General features: G+C 39.6%; 1 protein-coding gene across 3 annotated transcripts in view; it reads left to right on the top strand.

Moving 5' to 3' along the window:
* The window catches only part of LOC140244271 (uncharacterized), a 163,820-nt gene that overhangs the window by 120,490 nt on the left and 27,352 nt on the right, over positions 1 to 15,978 (top strand). For all 3 annotated transcript variants that reach the window (XM_072323912.1, XM_072323914.1, XM_072323913.1), the window contains exon 5: positions 7,712 to 7,936. In XM_072323912.1, coding sequence (XP_072180013.1) covers positions 7,712 to 7,936 — 225 coding nt within the window. The remainder of the gene's footprint in view (positions 1 to 7,711; positions 7,937 to 15,978) is intronic.

The following is a 15,978-nucleotide window of genomic DNA, read 5'->3' as shown; positions in this document are numbered from 1 at the left end:
TTTGAGTAGACTGGTTTACTAGTATTCATATATTTATGATGGATGTTTCTTCCATTTCATACTGACGTCTTAATGAGCTATTCTAATATAAATCCTGTACCTCATAAAACACTTTTCAATATGTGGAATCCAGCTTGCATGCATTAGTTGTTGCTGTGTGGGGTAAACCTCGACCAAGCTTTCAGGTTGCCAACAACCATTGTCAGAAAGGCATACAGAAAGTTTACATCTGTTAGTAAATCGCTCTCTTAAAAGGAAGATTGTGCAGAAGGGAGAAGAAACAACGTCTTAGAAGCAGATGATGTATTGAATAATGAATGAATGAATGAATGAATGGATAAACAAATAAACAAACAAATAAATAAAGAAATAGATACATAAATAGATAGATAAATGAATAGATAACTAAAGAAAGAAAGAAAGAGATATTAAATCAAAAATTGTTCTGGTAATCTTCTCCCTTTTTTTACCCCTGGAAAGTGTCCACTTCCAAATCTATCCCAGCATGCATCATGATCATTATTTCATTTTTCTGCTGGAGATTTCATCTTCAGTCATTAAATATATCAATTTCTGGAGGGGTTAATATTCGCTTCTTTATATTTGCTATTGCTCTCATTTGGAAGAGAAAGGTCGATGACCCTATTCATGATAATAGAGTCTGAAAAATCCATCGAAGGAGTGTTGTCGAAAATTTTATGGGGGCCATGAAATATGTTACCCTTTTCTTTGTTACTACAGAGATCTGAAAAATTCAAATCAATTGCAAGAAACTGACATGAATTTTGCTCTTGATACCAGCATTCGTGAAATAACAAGGCTTGTAATACTAATCTTTTCCCTTATGTGCATGTCTTAGGGGATCTAATGATATCTTGTATGGTATGGTATTCATGTTCGTCTTAAAAGAACATCAAAATATTCACTGCAGTTAATCTTAAAATATTTAAAAAAGAAAAGAAATGCACAGCTGGATAGGTTTACTCAGCCATATGTTCTGGACATGACTGTTTTACAGAGGGGTTTTGATTTAACAATGCAATAAAGACAAGCAATGCAATGAAACAGTGCAACAATTTTACCCCCCCCCCCCCAAAAAAAAAAAAAAAAGAAAAAAAAAAGAAAAAAAAAGATGAAGATGTAATGTCAAAATTATAATAGCAAAGTAGGGATAAATTATCTTTTAAAAAATGTTTAACATCAACATGCAGAATTATATGTGATAACAAAGCTGTCAGATATTCAAATGGGAGAGTGAAAGTAGAAAACATTCCAAAACCTTTAACCTGTTTTCTCTTGTGGCTGTGGCAACTTTATTTGAAGAGGAGACAAACAACCAGGCTTTGTAAATGTTTACGCTAGAAATGGAAATGGCCCATTTTCCCCACATTTTTTGTCACTCTGACCCTACCGCTCTTGACGTGTAGTTATGTTGATTTTTTTTTTTTTTTTTTGAGAGGAAGAGAGATAGAGCAATAGGAAAAATGAAAACAAAAAATGAAAGAGAGAGGAAAAAAAAAAGGGAACCGGAAATGTTTGTTGGCATTTCGGTTATGTTTGGAAATCCATCAGTTATGCTGTTCCCCTCAGCTATGGGAACCAATGTGTTGGATAGAGCATTTAGAGGTCTTGGTCGGGAATGGGAGATTTATTTTGGAAGGATGTTGTCTTTTGGTACGGCTTGGCAGAGGGAAGGTATGACTGGGTCGGGCTCCGAGTGTCGAGGAAGGATGGCACGGTCGACACGTTCTGGAAGCTCAACACAAAAGTGCTGTGAATTCAGTCGTTTTTCTCTGTGAAGATGAGTGACCTTCTTATTCATGTGATGCTTGCCTTTGTATTGAAGACAAGAGGGTGTGAACAAAATTATGAAAAAAAAATATGATTGTGTAAAATGAACACACACATTAACCCGTTGAAGATGAGTCCCGAGTATACTCGGGCAGGTGTCTATGAGAAATGTGTGTTGTAGCAATATCAGTCCATCCTCAACGGGTTAAAGTGGTAGGAGTGGTGGCAAGGATGAAGGATGGGGGGGGGGTTGGAGACAGACAGACAGAGAGAAAGATAGACTGAAAAAGAAGGAGCGGGTGGAGGAGAGATTAAGAAAGAGATGGAGAGATGGAATAGGGGCAGGGGGATGAAGAAGAGAGTTTAAGAGACAGAGGAGAGTTTTAGAGACAGAGGAGAGTTTTAGAGACGGAGGAGAGAGCTGTAAGATGTGAGGTAGGTATAATGTCGGAGGAATCGGGGGTATAACTGGCGGGCCGTGCAGCTGTTTTAGCCACAGCTGAGGGATGCGTGATTGCAGTTCTTTTGGCCGCGAGCGCGGCAGCACTGGTCGGGAGGCGGGGTGTTTGTGTTCTGGCTTTCTCCCTGCCCCGTGGTGGATGGTGGAGGGAGTAATAGATATATCGCCCGCGTCTGTGTCAACAGAAACCCAGACAATGCCAGTGTCGGGGTTTGTCAAACACGGCCCCAGCTCTCCAGCGGTAATCAGCGCTCAGTGCTCAGCCGATGCCTTTCCCCCATCTCTCTCTCTCCTCTCTCTCTCCTCTCCTCCCCTTTTCCTCCACATTTTTCACTGATCCTCCTCCTCCCCTTTCTTCTGCAGGCATCATCGTTTCTCTTTCAATTTGGAAGAGCATGTTACATTGTACTTCCAAGCAGTTCGCTGCACCTTGGATTGCAATCTCTAACTCTCTCTTTCTTTCCTTCTCTCTCTGCTTCTCCTCCTCCTCCTCCTCTTCCTCCTCTTCGTCTTCCTCGTCCTCCTTTTTCTCTGACTCTGTGACACTCGCAAGTGTGTCCCATATAATGTTGTTTCTTGTGGCCTTTGTTGGCAAAGACTGTTGGATGCAGTCACTTTCAAAAGTTTGTCTGTAGTTACCATGGCTACCTGTTAAGTTAGTTTTAAATTCTAGTCCATATTCTCCTCCCCTGTTGGCCTCTCTGATATCGGTCTCCTTTCTCAGCGATGTTAGGATTTCCTACAACCTTTTCTGTAAACTTTTGACCAAGCAGTAGTTGATTTCAAAGACCCAGTAGTGTTGGGATACCATATAGTGGGAAGGCTGGCCTGGCTCGAATATATTTGAGAATCCCTGTAACGAAATTGTGTGCAGCTTTATGGCTGATCTCTTATGTCGGCACACACACAGCTGAAGAAATCGAACTGGAGTCAACTGTACCTGATGAAGTTGCGCTTCCATGCACATATTCGCAGACTGGTGATACAGCACAAACTAGGCCATCAGAAGTCTTGCATACACACAACAGATCAAGGCACCACATACTGATATTCATGTTGGCAAGAAAATTTCATGACTGCGTCATGCTAGGCACCCTATCTTGATAAATCCACAGTTGTATATGTAATCTCTGTGCGCTTTCTTTTTCGTTTTTTTTCCCCCCACTTGAGAGAACAATGGGAGAAGTGGGAAAAAAAGAAGAGATTTCTCCCAATGGCACAATGTGCATGGTAAATACCATTTGCTGACTATTGCCAGCCACCTTGAACGAACCATGAGGAGTGGGCATCATTTGCCCATTTTTTTCTTGTGGGGGGTGGGTAGGTATCGGTGGACTACTTCACCGGGTTGGCACCCTGCTCTTCACAATAAAGTGGATGAAGTGGGATTTTTTCCATATGCGAGGCGTGACTAACTCACACATGGGACCTCCATTTAACGTCCTATGCGGGGGGGGGGGGGGGGGACAGAAAAACAGTTACATATAAATGACAAAGAGGGAATGTAAACTCATATAATTGTGCAAATAAACTCCAATTATTGACTTCCTCCATGCAGCTCAGTGTACAGTCATATAAAATGTTCTATGCAGCCCCACAAGTGCATGGTTTTAGTGGGCTAGTCCTACTGTTGAGCGATACTAGTACTCTGAACATACTGACTGTGAATCTGTGTTGACAGCTTTCTCCCGCAGACAGCTGTTTAATCTAACCTTTCTATGTCTTGCTTTGATAGCTGCCAATTAGAGGCACTGAATGACCAAAGGCGTCGAATTTACTGGATTTGAGAGATTTGATAAAACTTTGAGAGCGTGGCCTTTTTTCACATTTTTTTTTTTCTTGTATTCAAAATACAGCAGTGTTGCGTGCAAATGTCATTGCAAAGTATCTTTGATCATCTACTGCAAAATTAAGCAATTACTTCATGAGCTGCATATTTGAAATTTCATGAATTTATAAACAAAAAAGTCTGCTTTTCCAGACTAGCATGCCCCCTAGCAAGTTTCCCCCATGAGAAATCTGTGAATGAGCTGTTACGGGGACAGGATGGCGCAAAAACAATTGACTGGGAAGGGAGCCAGCGCTGATGATGCGATACCAATGGTAACCAAATCAAGATTCTGATGAGGATCGCATCTGTTGCCGGGGCGGGGATAGTGCGCACAGTGGTTGCACGGTACAGGGATTCCCCATAATGCTAGTCTCCATCATCAGCTGTTTCCAAGAATTTCATCACCAAGTGTGATACGTGTTGTAGTCCATTGCACCTGCTTTGCCAGTCATAATCGTCAAGAGATCAGACCCAAAACACTTGTTTTTCTTCGTATCACAAGGAATTGTTTTCTTGATTTGCAGGATGTCACTGCAGTGTCCAATTTCAGGAACGCCTCTCATATCCAACTTTTCATAGTGGTATGGGGTGTATCAAGTGTTTTCTGCTATATCTTCCAACGGAAGCACTCATTCGGGCTTGATTTGAGTTATGTATCTTGGAATGGGCAGACCCAATTGTAGATACAGATGAAGGGATACACCAACAGAGAAATTAAATTGGGAAATGATGTGGTAATCCACAACAATCTCACAGTTGTTTCATTTATGATATGTTTCTGGACCATTGCCCTACAACAGGACCAAGACTGAGCTCAGATGTATTCGTGTACGCGTAGACATTTTCTCATTTTGTACCAGGCACTAGATTTGGTGCTGAAACTATTTCCTTCCTGGGAATTCTAATGTTCTCTTCACCGTAGACTGAAAGAATCCCATAGAGAAAAGAAAAGTATCCAGAAAATAGCCTTGTCTGCCAGCTCCTCCGTGACATAATGAGAAGACCGTACAGTGACATCAGTTGGGCATTATCAACATGAAGGGTGGTGCAGGAGACTATTGCTTTTGTGAAGGCTGTGGATATGCCTCGTGCATTGGACAAAATAAAGAAAGGGGGATGATGGAGAATATGTGAGACAGAGAAGGGGGAGGATGAGAGATGGAGATCGACAATAAACTTGTTAATGAGAAAGCGGGGTCTTTTTTTGTGAATGAGAAACTAACAGGGCAGCTAGGCCCAAATCAAATCAGAGATGCAAATTGACACTGATAGTATTGTCTGTGTGTCTAAAGGAGAGACAGTTTTTGTCCTCAAATTCTTGTGAACTTTATTGGCCATGTCCTCACACCATCTCCCATCCCTTCCTTTTTTTTTTTTTCTCAATTTGGTTCTGATTACCGAGGGTATATTGGTTTGTTCAACTTCGTGTACGGATTGGCCGGTTGTTGGGTCTAGTTGATGCGGCTGGAAATTCATGCGTTGTTCAATTGCAATGTCAATAATGGAGAAGAGTGTCACAAGGCGGTGTGCAGTCACTGAATGGGATGATTTTGGAAGCTGGCTGACTGGTCCTTGGTTACATGCATCCTCCATTGAGCTATCCATCCATGTAGGCTCTATCCAGTGCACGGTGATGATGGCAGTGGCTGGCTGGCTGGCTGGCTGGTGCCGCATCCCAACAAGAGAGGGCAGTAGTGCACATTGTGGTGCAGAGTCTTCTATCTGCTCAGCATCGCGTGGTGTTGGGGGTCATCTGCTGCACTCCCTTCTTTCTCTATCTTTCCCCATCCTTTTCCCTCTCTCTTTTATCTCTTTCTCTCTCTCTTTCTATCTGTCTATCTATCTATCTATCTATCTATCTATTTATCTTTCTATTTCTTTCTATTTATCTATCTTTCTATCTGTCTGACTTTTTATCTATCTATCTTTCTATCTGTCTGTCTTTTTATCTATCTATCTTTCTATCTTTCTATCTATCTATCTATCTGTCTATCTGTCTATCTGTCTATCTCTTTTTCTCCATGTGTATATATCTCTCTTTTTCTCTCAGTGCTCATCGGCTTCTACTCCCAGCACTCTGGCAGCAAAACGTTGCATCTTTGTTTTTTGTTTTTTTGTCTTCCATCACCGATCCTCTTGACTTTCTTCTGACCCAAGGGAAGAAGAGACACAATTTTTGAGCCTCAGACGCAATTTTTATTTTTCCCCCCAGCAGATTCTTGGATATGCTTACAAAATTGTTTTATTGATATTTTTGGTTTCTTTTACAGCTTGTCCTCTTACATATGAATTTTTATATTTGATGGTATGAAATTTGTAAATATGGATTAGATATTTCATTTCGTTTAGTAAGAAACCTCACACCAACACCTTTATTATAGCACATTTATGTTAACTTAAGTTAGGTAGTTCAAGAGATATGCTGATTGTCATGAACAAAGATGATTGTATATTTTTTTTCATGTTATTTTCATGTTCTTCAATTTTCTCCCTTTTCTCCAACTCTTCTCTCAATGACACCAAACAATGTTCACCGATTCCTTCATCCCCCCGTGACCTTGACAAATCAACATCACATGTCACTTGAACCACAATGCCCTGATCATCTTCTCCCACTAATCATTCATGATATTCTTTCTGATTCATTTCCTCTCAATCCATCTAATATTCATCTTCCTTTTTTTTTTTCACTTTCAACCCTCATTTTCCCTCCCCTCTTGATTGACTAATGCTTCATGGGGGAAATCCCTTGTCCATTTTCTCTGTGTGGCTACAAATATTTGTGCCGTACAATCCTCATTTCATCACTTTTTGTCATTTTCCTCATCATCATATTTCTGCATTCCATTTCATGTTTGTCTCTTTTTTCATCTCTTCTGTATGTGTTTGTGATACATCTTTTTTTTTGACAACATAAATTTTTGTCTGCACATTCGTATACATTTTCCTCTCTTCTCTCTGTGTTTCTTTAACATTACCTTTATGCTAATTTTGCCTTTGAATACTCCATTGTCTCTCCTTTCTCATAATCATCTATCTTTCTGTTCTAACATTTCTACCTGCATTGTATTCTCACTTTCTTCCCCCCCCCCACATCTTGAACTTTGATGTGTGCCCATCTGCATTTGCTCCACCCTCGTTCATCCATGTGAAAACTTGGAATGGTGCTCGTGCAATTGACGTGATCATTACACGTGGCCTGTAAAATCTCACTTTTACTTTTCCCTCTCTATTGTGTAAACATTTTTTTCTTGTACCATCCTTGAATCATTTGTAACAACAAAACTTCTTCTTTCTGTCCCTGTCTGGTTACCACTTTGTCTGTCCTCATAATTATCTGTCTTATCCACCTTCTTTGATTTTACTTCTTTTGAACTGCTCTCCTCATTTTTTTTTTCTTTGAAAAACAAAAATTACTCCTCTTTATATACCAAACCCTTCAATGGATACATACCTTCCTTTGTCACACTTAAACAAAATCACACACCTTTGCGTTATTCTCATATGTTGAAACATATCATCAAACACTCATAACCTCCCACCCCCCCCCCCCCACTATACCTACATGTCACACAAACATATTCACACGCATATTCACACATGCACATGCAAACATGTACTTCTTACAGGCGCCGACAATGACGGGTGGCTCCCATTCGGCGGCGGGGACCTACAGCCCCTACGTGATGCCTTTCTCCCAGTCGGGCGCCTTCACCGGCCTGGGCGGGGTCACCACCAGCCCCATGGGCCTCATGCAGGACTTTGCGGGACTCCAGACGCCGGTTATACCGGGACACACGGGACCGAATTTCCCCATCCTACCGACCATAAAACCAAAGAATGACAAGTTGGAGGTATTTTGCAAACAATGAGCATAGTTGCAGTTTTCTTTGTCCAAAGCATATTGTTGGCCCTATGTGAATAGTGGGATTTACTGTATTATGTAAGATATGTTCTTTCAGAGATAGATGCTAAGAACTCCATATTCCTATATTACACTTTTCAATGATTTTTTTTCCCACAAAAGCACATCATGTCCAGGAATGCAAGAACATATTCTCTGTGCATTAATTCAAAATTTCATGTTGATTTATTTGATCTTCTTATCTATTGGAAAATGTGTTTACTGGCCAAATTTTCATACTTCCTTAATATGAGGGAGGTGAGTTAGCTTTCAAAATTTGTCACACTTTATGTCTGTGCGTATTACTAGAGGGATTGTATCTCTTTCAGAAATATTATCAAGAATCATGTCACTACAATGGTTGCAGAAAACCACTATAGAATTAATTCAGGTGAGGAGTACCGACTGAGGGATGAAATTTGCCGGTGTGCGTGCAACCACATTTGGAACAGACTGAATGTTCATTCAATTAGGCTTGCACTTGCTGCATCTAGATAGTTTTTCATAATTCCAACGACAGTATATTCCCCATACCATTGTGTATATATCTTCAAATTTCAAATATTGGTGCAGTGTAGATATCGATTGTGATGTCATAATGAAGATGGTGATTCACTTTGTGCAAGCATAAACTGTAGAGTGCATGTTGCATTTTTTTTTTCTTTTTCTGAAAAAAAAAAATGGACACCTTTGTGGGCAACTAAAAGTGAGCGAATAGCAGTTTGAGAAGCAATGGCTTGCCTGACGATGCAATCACGAGCACCATGCCGGGATAGTAGCCAGCAAGGGGGGCCTTGTCAGTAGATAAGAGAGGCTTTCAGTGCCATTGCTCTTTCCTCTTCTGAAGCCTTGAAATCTCTCCTCCTTTTTTTGCAGTTTGTCGTGCATTCTAAATTTTGCAGTCCTTTTTCTTACCGCAAACACAGACAACCTTTTTTTAAATACCTGCTTGTGAAAAAAAGAGAAGAAAAGAAAGTCCTTAATGTTTCTCTATGCTGATGGATGTTTCGATATTACTTGTAAATGTATAAGAAACCAGACATACACACGATTAGAATTTATTACAAGGCAAGAATTTTAACTTGAAATGTGTGATTATTATTTAAGAATCTCTTTTGGATACTGAATTAAGTAGGCAGCAAAGCTTCAATAATAAAAGTCAACAGAAAAGCCATATATTCTATTTCTGAATTACATATGTTTCTCAAGATGTCCAAAACATATCCAAATATATATTCATAATTTTTTGAACTTATTTTTTGTAATTTCCAAATTTTTTAGAATGATTTTAGTTTATTGTACTTTTGATATTATTGAAGATCCTCTTCTTGCAGGATACAGTAATTTTTAGGAGTAACAAACACACACAAAAAGACTGCATTTTTGGCCATAGGGACCAGGGTTTGGTTTCATTTCACTTTCTCCCAGATGTGGTTGCATGTTACCTGCATTTTTCTTCATACTGTGTACTGCACAAACCTTTTATTGACATCGTTGCAGTGGAATTACCCAGTGTAGCTAGCTTCTTAGCAGACTTGGTAGTTTATGCTTACAAATCAGCACAAAAATAAACAAACAAAAAAATGTAACATTCATGCTTTTTTCCCCCCTGGGTGAATTTTGGTAAGACTGTCTTTATGCACTTTTGTCAAATGACCATTTTTTCAAGTGATTTCATGTGTAGATATGTTTCGTTCTCTCGAAAATTGTATGTGATAGTAGATGCAGAAGCGTTTTCTGTAAATATTTGCTAATGCTAATATTTTGTGACCGTATTCAAAAAGTATATGTACATATATATTTATATATATAGTCATATCTGTATATATGGAATGATTATGCTTGAATGACAACACAGTGAATGTTAATATCTTTATTTTTTCCTTTGAATTCATAACAGTCTCTACACACTTGTACATCTATCATTTTTATCATATTTTTTTTTTCCTTTTTCATGACCTGTGTCTCACAAATTCACTTTCCGTGTTCTCACGCCTCCCTCTATCTATCTTTCCTCTCTTTGGGTGTCTTGCTCATGAAGCTCAGTACTACAAACTTTTCACACCATTGACCTCACCTAGATATTTGCACAGACATTGTCAAGGGACCTTCTTCCTTTTGTTGGGCTGAATTCCCTCATGTCAGTCGGCCCCACCTACTCGACAGATTTTTGGTCCCGCTTTTAGCTTCCTGTTCCGAATGTGATATTTTTTCCTCTGTTTTTGTTTAAGTTGTTCTGACATGAAAAGAATCGTGCTTTAATGCAGTGACATAGATGGAACAAGGAAGTGTTCCTAAATTTAAAAACGTACCGCTGTGGGAATGTATGCCGGTCGCGGCATTCAAAAGTACGCATTTCTTTAACACTCTGTCATATAATCATCATTGCAGTGTGCAGGAAAAAGGAAAATGCCCTTTCAGAAACGGAACTGTTAGGAATGCTGCATTTGTGGTTGTCTTTGCATTGCACACTTAAGAAAACAAAGTTTCCAAAAATGGGACATCCCCCAATAAAAAAAGTTTGGAAGAGTTGAAGCTGAAATTGGGAAGCAATGAAGTTCGTGGAGCCCAGTAAAGTGACTGGGCAATCTTTTAAGGTCTTTTAAATCTGGACTGTGGTTTCGATCCACTCAATGTGGAACACTTTTCAGGTCGAGTCTCTGTATATTAAGACCCGCTGGCTAACAATTGGCCCACAGCTCAAATTTGACATGTAGCTGACTCTTCTTTTTATGACAGTATGAATGAAATCATCATCTAGATTTAACCTGCCTTCTGGTGAGCAGGCTGTAGTAAACTCCAAATCATTACAACTTTAGAGTCAGAAAGGAAAGAGAAACTGGCTATTCTTGTATTGTTGACCAAAACTTGACACATTCACACTGGAGACAATATAGCATACCATGAATACTGTTTTTGATAGGAACTCTAGGAACAACAAAATAAACAAGAACCAAATGGAAAGACTTTGTACAGGTAGATATGCAAGATTGTACGCAGGATGGGGGGGGGGGGGGTTACCCCCATGGTTTCAGGCTCTTGTACTGATGTCAGGTTTTTGAAATTTCACTTTTCAATTTTATTTCAATTTTCTTCTGTCAATTATTCAAGGTGACCTTTCACTGCATTTCTTCTTCATTTTTTTCCCCTTTTTAATGTCTTTCAAACTACAGTCTGCTCTTAGGGGGGTTATTGAACTACCCCTGTTGCCACCCCCCCCCCCTTTCTGCGTACGGCCCTGCAGATTCAACTGCCCTGTCAACTGACTGCACATTCCATAGTATTTGTTTAAGTCGTCCTGTTGTTGGTTTTTTTTTATGTCTTTGTGTATCTTCATCTCCTCATTTCCAGAAGATACAATCGTCTTTTGCCCACTTCATATTTCAAGGATGAATGTCACACTGTTGCTTAGCAACTGTGACATATCATCCTTTCACTTTTTCGTCATAATTGAAAAACAGAAAGACAGTGAAATGCAAACATGGTTGGGTGTTTTGGTTTTAGTTGTTGTTGTTTTTTTTTTCAAAAGAGAAATGTGATCATGACACCAAATGATAAGATATTGAGGGTTGGGGTTATGAAGTTTTAAATTCCAAGAAATGGTTTGTATGTGAAATTCAGCATAAAAGTATAATGTCTTTGGATGCACTTGTAATGAATCATTTCCATTTATAAGTCCTTGATTGGAACATCCCTTATCACACAACAATTCCTCTGTGAATTAATGCATTATGACCAAGGAATTCCTACAACATGCCTTTCATTCTTCATACCATGTAGTGTACAGTTGTACATCATCACGAATGTCATACAAGAAAGAGTTCATGCAAACTGAATCTGTAGCAAGATCATGAGAATGACCTACATGTAATTTGTGTATTTCTCATCGCATATATACAGAGCCCCTTGCCTAAACCACGTTTTGAGGAGAAAACCTCGTTATCATATTTGCCGTGCTTCACCAAACTGTTTTGAGCCACTTGTTCTCCCGAGTGTGACGTGCAAACAAAGCGATTGAGACTTGCCCACACAGATAAAAATGTGTAGGATAAAAGAACTGCTCAGACTCTGGAAATACCGCATACTAACATTGACGTACATACTAATATCGACTACTTTCACGAAACAGACACACACATACAAACACGCTTGATTTTATATCAGATTAGATTTTTTCCAATGCATCTGTCTCTCATAGATTCTCATTTTACATTCATCTGTGGTGAATACATTGACATTCAGCTGTGTCATTTGATGTGGCAGAAGGCAATAGAGACACAAGATCCAAAAACTGCACATCTTCACAGAAGACATTTTGATGTGCCGACAGTGTTTGTTATCAGAAGGCGAGATTTAAAAATGGACATGGCATAGAGGGGAAAAGGAAGGTGTGAAAAGCATGCTTAGAAACACCATAAGACAGCTACCAGAATATAGATATCTTAAACAATTTTTGCTTAGTTGCAACTGAGGCATAGTATCAATACCCTTACCTAAATCCAAAGTTTATGCCTTCATGATATGCTTGGTTAGATTCATTTCTGCATTTGTTACAAATCAATAGCAGGTATTGTCAAATTCTGATCATCAGAAACCATGGGGAACATTATTCCCTGAGGCATAGCTTATAGCAAATTTGCACACAATTAGTTTTTGATTGAGAGATGATGAAAACTTTAAATGAGAGATGGTAAACAATTAAGGAGATCGTCATCATAAATAGAGCTTGACCTGGATGCAGAAGTAATATATGACAGGTGAATCACTTCCCTTTTATTTTTTCATTCAAGTAGGACTTGTAGTTCTTTACATGCTTTTGGAAGTTTGAAAGACTGACCTGTATCTTTTCTTTAGACTGATAGCCAGTGCAATGAGAGAGAAGATTCAATAGTTTATAGATGCTAATGAAACATTTATTTGGTGTGCGTCACGTAAACCCCCGGGAGAAAGGGCTCGCATTTGTTCCAAGAAAATGCATGTCTATTCTTGAGGTTGTAGTGAAGGAGTTCTTCATTCAGACGGGACAAGGACGAAACAATAATGCATGATGATTGAAGACATGTCACTGCGGTGGCATTTTTTGTAAGTGAACATCAGCCTGGATGAAACAAGTCGACAGAGAACTGAACACATTCCGACAGTCACTGGGAGGAGCTACACATACGCATCCAGCTATTGTACTTTTCTCTTGTTTCTACTCACTCCCAAAGAGCAGCAAACCTGAAGTTTTCCTTCATTACCCCCAAATTTTGGTTGCAAATGTAGCCAGCCTTGATGGCAATTAGGGCCGTTTCTAAACCGTTTTGGATGCATTTAATCCCATCTCATGCCAGGCTGTGCACTTCTCTCCTGCAGCCAGTGGTGGTAGTAGTGGAAGGAGGAGGAGGAGGAGGAGGAGAAGAAGATAGCTTCTGTGATACAGCTGATGAAGCCATTACCCATTTTGGACCAACTTTTGCTCTATTTAGCCGCATCTCCCTACATACACTCTCTCCTCCCGACCTGCCACTGCTGCTTCCTTTACCGATGGGAGTGATTAGGCATTATTGGTTATTTATTGCCAAAGGGTTATCTTCTGCCCCGGCTTCCTCTACCACACCCCGCCGGGCTGTTAAGTTTGAGCAATCCTCCAGGTCTATCTTCACATCTGCGGTCGTATTCCGCTCGTTTATCCATTATAGCCGAAGTAGTAGGCTTCAAGTGCATTTACCCCATTCTGCCGGTACAGACTGTACAATGTGGCAGTGGAGATTTGTGAAACAGTAGTGTAAATAATAACCACACTAAAACAGACAGACAGACAGACACACACATGCATACATGCAGATTGACATATTTGTACAACTGCTGATTGAACACTGGGCCAGGTAATGATTTCCATACCAGTCACACTGACAAGCTAGCATATCCCACACAAGAGTGTGTACAATCAGAAATACGTCTTGTGCATGTGTGCCCATTTTCCTACATGCTGATAAATACCAGTAATACATAAAAAAAAAATCAATATCTATCTTATCTGACTCCAACTTCTACTTCTCTGTACGAAACAACAATACTTTGTAGGCACTTCTTCTGCACAACCTCTAAAAGTTATTTCAGTCAAGTTTGCTGAAGGAAGGAAAGACATTCACAGTAAATTAATTCTAAGATATGGATTGATCATTTGCCTAATAGTCTTTACTCTGTACCTGCAAGGATTTTGAAATTATTTCCTGGGATTTACCATCTTACCATTTTTGTTTCTTATCTTCTGTATACCTGTCTCTTACAGTGCAAAGACACGGGAATTATAATTTGTGGAGACATTTAACGAAAGGTGCATATGAACAGCCATCATGCAGAATAGTATGTCTCTGCTGTTTTGATATAAACGGTCTTGTGTTTATTGAAACGTACTGCTGCTTTATATGTTTATAAAGTTCAAGAGTAGATCATATCAAGGCTGTTAAAAGTGTACAATTTTGCATATTTTTGCTGTAGAAATATTTAAAAAAAAGAAACAAAGGTCTTTTGGGTGCTTTTTAGTGTGTAAAAAAAAAAAGTGTTGAGCATTGTGCTTGCTGAATTATCAAATTTGGTCCCTTTTTTGTACTGTGAGCTGCCAATAATATTATGGTATGTTTATGTTCCTATGAAAATAAAGAAGCCCCTCTGTGTACATGATATGCTGCCATGGCTATGAGCAATATAGCTTAGCCTCGTTTGCAAACCTTTTTTGCATGATCAGCAGGAGAACACCTAACCCCCTCATTACCATCCGCTACCTCTTGGTACACGATGCAATGACACCTTTTTAAAGTCATGGTTTTGAGAGGGTTCAGACGCAAAAGAAAACAAAAATTGTTTTATATATCGCAGCTTTCACTTCAACGCTCACATGTCACCAGCTTAAACTACCCATTTTCACTTTCTGTACCCAAATCACAGTGATAGTATCGTGGTTTAGAGCTGACCGTCGGCCAATGAATGGGAAACTGTTTTCAGACATTGCCATGCAACTGTCTTACAGAGTCATATCATGAGCAGTGAGTCCTGAGAATCAAAACAGCAGTAGCCCTTACTGGGAGAAACAATGTCAGAGAAGGGGAACGAAGCCTTGAAGAAAAATTCAAATGAAGGAAGTTAATGAAAATAGGGGGGGGGGGATTCTGAGGGCAGATAATCCTCACTACAGGATGATGCGAGGATTTTGAGATTTAATTCACCCCTTACAATTAAAAGTTTGATATTTGGACAAGTCTTGGTCTGTAAGACAGGCACCTATAATTTTCACCTCATGAATAGTTTTTGTTCTGTAAATAGCATCCAGTGATAACGAAATGTATATACTTGTGATTTTTCAAAGCATGTCAATTAGGCCCATCACGTGTGGGGCATATGCTATAACAATTTCCTCCAAAGCTCGGCCGAGCCATATTTTCATCACGGAAAAGTAGCAAGAATCTGCTTTCATTTTCTCTTGTCATACTTTCCATTCTGTCATACATCCAAACCCTAGGAAAGTAATTCAGCAGCATAAATCTTATTGTGCATGTAAGCTATCGTCACGCCACATTTTTTATTCCTGCGCTCCCGAAAGGGTTGCTGGCAACATTACGGAAGAGTAGAATTTTAGTCGGAGCGCCGTATTTTCCCCCACAAACACAGCACGTAGAGTTTTATGTGTTCTACAACAAGCAGAATGGCGAATAGATGGTGCAACGGCATCTGCAGCAGTTGTTTGGGGAGGGGGAAAGGGAGGGAACTAGATGTGATCCGAGCTAGACAGGGATGTCATAGTCTGGGACTGAAGACATTGATGGTTATACAACCGATTTTGCCATGATACTACATCGCTGAATATGATTCGTTGAACTCTGTGACACTGATGTGCATTTTTTTTTTTTTTTTTTGCTGTCATGTTGCAGACTGGTAGTTGGTTGCTTTGTTGAGAGCCAGAGGCTGTGAAAAAAACAAAGAGTCTACTTAATCAGCTACTTGATGGGTAAA

This window comes from Diadema setosum, chromosome 21 (assembly GCF_964275005.1).
Source record: "Diadema setosum chromosome 21, eeDiaSeto1, whole genome shotgun sequence".
Taxonomy (NCBI): Eukaryota; Metazoa; Echinodermata; class Echinoidea; order Diadematoida; family Diadematidae; genus Diadema; species Diadema setosum.
Note: the sequence above shows the minus strand (reverse complement) of the source record. Positions and strands in the feature narration are given on the sequence as shown.